The sequence below is a fragment of the Mus pahari genome, chromosome 20 (genome assembly GCF_900095145.1).
Source record: "Mus pahari chromosome 20, PAHARI_EIJ_v1.1, whole genome shotgun sequence".
NCBI lineage: Eukaryota > Metazoa > Chordata > Mammalia > Rodentia > Muridae > Mus > Mus pahari.
In genome coordinates, this window is record NC_034609.1 from 46,064,335 (window position 1) to 46,071,954 (window position 7,620).

Consider the following 7,620-nt stretch of genomic DNA (forward strand, 5'->3'; position numbering starts at 1 on the left):
CCTGCCCTGTTTGGCTTTTTGAGGCAGGGTCTTGCTTCTTAGCCAAGGTTGACTTTTGAACTTACTGCGTGGCCCAGGGAGGCCTCAAACTTGTAGCCACCCTCTGGCCTCAGTCTCTCTGGGGCTGGGGTCTCGTTGGTAAGCCACCGTGTGGTACAAGCCCAGGGCAGCCCTGTGGGTATTCTTTGTGTTTTCTAGTTCTTTCACAGTAGGTATATATCAGACAGTTCGCTTGCTTCTGTGAGGTTCGTGTAATAGCTGCTTTCCTTCTTTTTTTTTTTTTTTTTAAAGATTTNTTTNTTNTTATATGTAAGTACACTGTAGCTGTCTTCAGACACTCCAGAAGAGGGAGTCAGATCTCATTACAGATGGTTGTGAGCCACCATGTGGTTGCTGGGATTTGAACTCAGGACCTTTGGAAGAGCTGTCAGTGCTCTTACCCACTGAGCCATCACTCCAGCCCCCAATGGCTGCTTTCATGTATTGGCTGGTGCTGCCTCTAACAGCGCCGCTGAGGCGAGCCCCTGGGTCTTGCTTACAAACTGTGAAGCTGTTACTGGGCTTCTTCAGGTGACCGGCCTAGTTAGAGTCCGGCTGTGTGCTCTTGCTAGTCCCCACTGCCTGCTTCCCCAAGGTTAGTCCGGCTTTCAGACTATTGTATCTGCTCTTGTTTGGTACTGGGGATGGAAACCAGGGTCTCAAGTATACCAGGCAGGGGGCACCGCCACGCCGTACTTCCATGTCTCGGCTCAGGGCTCATACCCATCCACGCTCAGGCTGGACCAGAGAGAGGCAAGCGTATGTGCTACTTCATCGTGCTGATGTGTAGGTTGGGCATCTAAGGAATAAATGAGCTGAGGCTTTGACTCCTCTTGCCCTCTCCTGGGACTCCCTTTTGGCCATCTCAGTAATATAAGTGAAGTCTCTAACACTACACTTTGAATGTTGCTGACACCAGTCCTTCAGGTCCACAGCAAAAGGCATGGCAGGGTTACCTGGTCTGAGCACTTCTGAACTGGGCCATTCTCCCTCAGAATGCCCTCTTGTGACTTGTTTGCTAAGGAACTGGGCTGCTTAGGAGGAGGAGAACCTCATGCTCCTCACTCACTCGGGGTCATCGGAGTATAAGGCTGTGTATTTTAAGCCTTCTACGTTTGTTGAGACTGACTTCTGGCCTATTAGCCTGTTCACGGAGAGTAACCCACACACAGTGAACAGTGAACAGTTTGTGTGCGCTGTATGGACAGCAAGGAGATGCGATTGGTTTTCGATGACCTCCTGCCTGTCTGACCCATTTAGGGAAGGTGGGGATGCTAACATCTCCCCCTGAAAAGTAGATCTGTTAACAGTCAAGGCGGTTCTTTATTTACCTAGAAATGTCCTTTAATTTCTTCGTTTTAGAGGGACAGCTTTTCAGCCACGGTTCTCACTATGGGTGGCCAGTTAGCTGCTCAGGAGTCCGTCCCGTGGCTGCTCTCTTATGCTTTGACACTCTCAGTTTGTTGGTTGAGCTTAATTTCAACAAACTTGGGCAACTTCTGACCATTGTTTCTTCATTTTTCCTTCCCTTCTGGGTTTCCTTAGGCACTGCACACTGCCTTGGCATCTGCAGAACCCAGGCTTGCTTTCCTCCAGTCTTTATTGTTTCTCAGATTTGACTATCTCAATGATCCACTTTCCAGTGGTCTGACTACCAACTCAGACTCAGCCTTCACTAGGTTCCGGGGTTGCTTTGTTGCTTTAAAGCAACTTACTTGGTCTCGCTGGTGAGACACTGTGTTTGTGCCACCAGCCATGTTACTTCTTTAGACATGATTTCCTTTGTTCTTTGAACTACACTTGTAAGTTTGTTTTTGGGCTCTGTCTGGTAAGATCAGTGTCTTGTCCTGGGGTTTTCCTCAGCAGCGGATGGGTTACAAGGCTACTTCAGACTTCATTTGCTACTTGCATAAGGGTTCTCAGATGCCTCCTGGGCACTCCAGCCTTCCCTGCCTATTATGTGTCTTTTAAAGCTTTCAGGATGCCTGTGGCAGACCATAGTCCACATATAGCTCAAGTGTCCTTGGGTTGAGGGTGTTTCTGAGCAGTGCTGTGGGGAGAAAAGGGAATTCTTTGAAGGCCAGGCCAGGTTGAGTCATGACAAACTAGTGTCATAGTTGCTTTTCCAGGGAGCTGTCAGGTACAGGGGGCTCCTCTCTGCTGGTTCCATGGCGATTCTCAAGGTGCCAGAGCCAAAGGGGCGTGGAGGAGGAGCCCCTCGGACACCAGTGTTCTATCAGCTGCTTTCTTGTGTGAGCAGAGACCACGTGTTTCACGAGCCTTGGGAGGTAACTTCTGAAGTCTTAAGACTGACAAATCTCAACAGCTCACTTCTGCAAAGTGTCTGGGGCTTTGTTCTGGATGTACTTTGATGATTTTAAATCTTAGCATTTTCTGTCAAATTAATATTCCAATATTCTTTACTTTTTCTTTTTTTTTTTTGGCTTTTCAAGACAGGGTTTCCCTATGTAGCTCTGGCTGTCCTGGAACTCACTCTGTAGACCAGGCTGACTTTGAACTCAGGAATCAGCCTGCTTCTGCCTCCCAAGTGCTGGGATTAAAGGCGTGTGCCACCACCACCCAGCTATTCCTTTCTTTTTGTTCTCTGAATTCATTTCCTCATGTTTGGGGATTTTGGAAAGGAAATTGCACCGACAGTTATTTTAGCCCCCTGTACTGTATTTCATTATTGGTGACTAACATTTCTGGTATCTTGTGAAAATGAAAAATGTCCACTTGTGATTTCCAACCCCTAAATAACAAGAGGTGCCCAAAGCATGATTGTGGCTCAGAAGCCAAGTCATTCCCAGTCCTAGGACCAGAATACCACCAGGCCCAGGGTGCAGAGCTCACTCCTGTCCTTAATGTCATACAAATCCAAACCGGTTGCTTTGGATACGAGTGCTACTTTGTAGTGTTCTCCATCGGAGGTTGGCAGAGACCTTGCTGCGTGTGGAGGGGGAAGCAGCATGTCTCATGCTGCAGTCAGACACGCATTAGCTGGCTGGTCATAATCTGGTCACCCTCCACCAAATGAGAACTTCAGCAGCCCTAAGGTTGGGCAACCCTGTTGTGTGACAGCTCTGAAGTGGAGTGTGTCTCTCCTGCTGCCTCTTGGGTCTAAAGTTTCAGTCTCCTCTCCTCTCCTCTCTGCCTTCCCAGTGCATAGACAGCAGCTTCTTAGGAAAGAAGAAAGAGAGAGCAAAGCCCTCACCGGGCTCCAAATGCCGCCTGGAGGAACCGCCTGGATGGACCTTTGTCCTTAGGCCAGCCTAGGACCCAGTAGACCTAACCTTACCTCAAGAGCCATCCGAGTGGAGAGAAGGTGCCCCTGAGAATTGGCACCCATTTACAGGCTGCGGGAGTCGCCATCCGTGGGCTACCTCTTCTCTCTTCTCTTGTGCCCTCTATCCTAGCATGGCACCTAGTCCTGTGTGTGTGTGGGCACGGGTGCATGCGCACACATGTGCTGTTGAAAACATTGTTTCTGTGATGAGTAGAGGTCTGAACATGCATCTGCAGCATCTGTGCTTCAGAGCTTTGATGTGCATGAAGTTCCTCGCTCTCTGATAAAAGGCTGGAAGGCCTAAGTACTCCTTATGCTCAGCTCAGAAGAGTGTCTCGGGCGGCAGGCCACTGATCACATATCGGAAGTTTCGGGGACACCAGGAGTACAGTGAGCTCACATGGACTCAGCTTCCTGGGCTGATAGGTAGGATGTATCCCCTATAAATACTGTCTTTAAGGCAGGCCCTGACAGCGATATACCAGACTTGTGCGGAGTTGCCATGAAAGCTTATGCAGAGGGCTGGAGACATTGTGATGGAATTGGTGGCAATATGGATGGTGCTTTAATAAAAGAAGTGTTTCATGACACACAGTGAGCTCAGGGCTGAGGAGCTGGGCGCCCTCGCTGCAGAGCTGCTAAGGCTTCTTGCCATTGCCAGGCCATGCTCTTCAGCAGAAACAAATGTGGGAGCCCTGCTGGTGCTGCAAACCTAAAACACAGCCATCTGGATAAGGGATGGGTCTTGGAGGCTGAAGGAGGCTCTGTTCTAGCCCTGTTCCTCTCTCTGGAATCCAAACTGAAGCGTGCAGCTGCAGCCCAGTATCTGAGTACTTAGGTGTGTGTGTCAGTCACTGCCCCGCCCCCACAAGAGAGAGCCGGCTTCCTGGAGGGATGGTGCCATGTACAAAGAACATTTTAATTAATTTATTTATTTCTTTACACATAACTGAAAGTGATGTTACAGTACATAAGTTATTTACAACTGTGCAGTAATGTGTTGCAAAATAAATTATCTAGAAGGCAGCAAAAGTACACTGTGAATGTATATAAAACTGTACAGGTTTGCGGGTACTCTCTATAGGATTATTGGCTCTGTAGTGTTTCAAGTTACCTTCTCAGAAAGAGAAACAAAATGCCCAAGATTAGAGGGAAATATACAAACCACGTGGATTTGACTCCATTTAAAAAACACTATCGGAGAGTCCTGGCTGTGTCCAGGCAGGCGGCAGCCGGACCCTTGCCGGCACCAGTGTCCAAGCCTGTCCCGGGGACCATGGCGGGACAGCACGTTCCTCCTTCTCTGACCTGGAGGTCACTGCTTATGCGAGGTGGACGCCTTAGTCTGTTTTCCATTAGTTGATCAGAATGGAACGAGGAATTAAAAACACACTCTGCTCTGCAACCCCTCAAGTGCCCTGTCACCAGCTGGAAGAGAACCCAGAGGGCATGGCTGACACACAGTCACCCTGTCTGTGGCCCCCGGCTCCTTGTCCCAAGGCCTGGCAAAGCTCTGCAGTGTCTGGGCCTTGTGCTCCCACAGCAACTGGTAAAAAGGGATACTTTCTACCTCACTGCATCTGGAGGGGAGGAGACACACGGCCAGGTGCAGTCTCTGGGCTCCTCCCACTTGATGGACGCGGTGCTCCCTCCTCCGCTGCCGGGACTCATCAGCAGCACTGGGCGACCTATGTGGCCCTTGTTTGTGTCCTGTGACCTTCCTCCGAATGTCATGCTGGCAACAGTACGAAGTCATCGTTGACGTCAACCATGGGCACGTAGAAAGATGGCACCTCATTTACACACAGGGACTTGTGCCCAGCAGGGTCCAGCTCCTGGGCCTTCAGCTGCCACTCCATCCTTTGCACAGCATTGAGGGCTGCAGCCTCATGCTGCTGCCGCATCAGCAAACACGTCTGTGGAACACACAAGGTGAGAGGGCTTGTGTGGCTTCCACCACTGTCTTCAGGCTTCACCACAGGAACCCACCCCGGTTCTTAGCCCAGAACCTGGTTTATCCCCTGATGGGGCCCAGGTCTTCCTGGTATCAGCTGTGTGAAGTCAGGGCTAAAGACTTGCATCCAGCAGATGGACCTCCTGTTCTGGGAGCCTTTGGGGGGGTTTAGCTCTGCTTTCACTAGTGTGTACATGTATGTGTGTGTTTGCACAGTAGTAATGACATTTAAAAGTATACACAGGGACTTGGATGGAGGAGTGGGACATGTTTTAGGACCCAGTGAATCGTTTGAAACATGGCCCAGAGAGTCCACCCAGCTCAGAGTTGTCCTGATCCTGAGTTAGGGAAGGGCAGTTATGAGTATCCAGCAGGCTAGACTATCCCAGAGAACACACTGCTCATATCTGTAAATTTTGAATGACTAAAGTTGCTAAAATGATAAAATTGCTAGGTTAGGTGCATAATTTGAGATTCAATCCTGTGACCCTACTCAATGAAACTGCCAGCTGTCAGTTTCCCCCTCTACAGGGAGAGAGCGAGCCAGCGTCCTCCAGCCCAGCCTTGCAGAATCTTCTGAATGAAGAACCCCATTCACCTTTTGCTTCTAAAAGAAACACTGAGGATCTATCTTTTCACTAAGATTTGGCCATTTTCTCTCCCTCCTTTTAGGACTGTTTTCTTTGTTATCAAATATGGTCAAACTTTAATGTCTTGTCATAGTCCGTGTCTCCTAGTCGGGACTATGCATAACCTTACCTGGGATGAGGTGTGACTGAGCAGTGACTCGAGGATGAAGGAGGAGTTCATGGGAAAACGGAGAACCACCTCAGCTCTGAGCCCTGCTTGTGACAAATCTCTGGTCTAAGCACAAGGGCTTCTGATTCTCCCAAGGTCTCCTTAGCACCTCTGAATGTAAAGCTCTATGCAGCGCTGTTCATTAACCAGCTAACTCTGACATCTTACTGTCTACAACATGTATTTGATGACAGCAACCAGGAGACTCTGGGTTGACTTCCCTGCATGAGAAGAGAAACTGCACAGAGAGAGGCAGGAACTTGTCTCTCAACTGGGACTGGCATGCTGGAATCTGACGCTACCCTACGCTTGGTTTTAGAAGCTGCAGGTGTGGATTTGTGTTCTCCTTGATGATCTATTTTTTCCCATCCTCTAGTGTGGAAGGTAGGCTGTGACCTCTCGGGGAGGCTCAGGCTGGGTCCCGACAGGAGCTGCTCCCCATACCTGGACAAAAAGGAAGGCACTACAGACCTAGTGTGGGAACCTCCAAAGCGTCCTTCACCCTGGTGGCGGTGTGGCCCCACAGAGCGTCTGAGGCGAGCGAGCACTCACCTTCATGCGGTCGTACTTGTCGTCGACATCCTGAAGCCAGGAGATGAACTGGCGGGCATTGAAGCGATCTCGCACAGACTTGTTCTCATCCCCCTGCGGGATCAATAGGGACCGTGAGGGTGAGACCTTTGATGAGAGATTCTGTCCTTTGTCCATTAGAGAACACTAGGTCGACCTAATCCTGGCAACACATGCTTCAACGCTCTGTTCTTGCCCTTGAGGATTCCTAGGCACTGGAGGCCACACACGCAGCCTCCGACCCACCGAGAGATGAGGCTGTTGATAGCTTGCCTGGCAGGACTGAGTGGGAGCCACTTTCCAATGCAGAGAATGTGGCCTCCATTTACTGGTGTGCTTTAATATATTCCTTTTTAGAAGCTCAAAGTAATTTTTTCTGCTTTGAAAAGCACAGTTGAGAAGTCTGTGGTGGAAACAGGGGGTCTTGTGTCGACTGGGGTCAGTTTCCTTACTATCTCCCCCCACATGGAGTGAGGTATGATTTTCATCACAGGAAGCCTTGAACCAAGTTTAATGTTGTCTCACAAAGGGATGGACGCATCTAAACAGACGCTGCTCTGACACTGCAGGCTGACATGCCTGCATACTGGGGGCAAGGCGAGGTAAACGTTGTGTGGTCGCTGGCCCGGGACCTGGGGTCAATATCCAATGTGTTCAGGAGGGATGAGGGTGCAGGCAGGAATCTTGCCTTTTCCGGGAAATTGCTTGAAAATTATAGAAATTTGTATTTAAGCAGAACTTTCCAAACACTCACTTATCTGGTATACATCTGTATAATCCAGCAGAGGCAGAATTAGGAGTTCAAGGCTGGCCCAGGCTACATGAGACTGTCTCTAAAAAGAATACCTGTTGTTAACCTGTGCAAAATGGGGAAAGTATGTGTGTCCTTTTTCTCCATGTGTAAGAATCTCAATGGGCCAGGCATGGTGGCGCACACCTTTAATCCCAGCACTCGGGAGGCAGAGGCAGGCGG

At 49.6% G+C, this 7,620-nt stretch overlaps 1 protein-coding gene across 2 annotated transcripts in view; it reads right to left on the reverse strand.

Annotated features, from left to right (window-relative positions):
- Positions 1 to 4,237: 4,237 nt before the first annotated feature.
- The window catches only part of Ankrd11 (ankyrin repeat domain 11), a 160,180-nt gene continuing 156,797 nt past the window's right edge, over positions 4,238 to 7,620 (reverse strand). For both annotated transcript variants that reach the window (XM_021220743.2, XM_021220744.2), the window contains 2 exons: positions 6,630 to 6,722; positions 4,238 to 5,241 (listed from right to left, as the gene is read on the reverse strand). In XM_021220743.2, the coding sequence (XP_021076402.1) occupies positions 5,056 to 5,241; positions 6,630 to 6,722 (279 nt within the window). In that variant the 3' untranslated portion in view covers positions 4,238 to 5,055. The remainder of the gene's footprint in view (positions 5,242 to 6,629; positions 6,723 to 7,620) is intronic.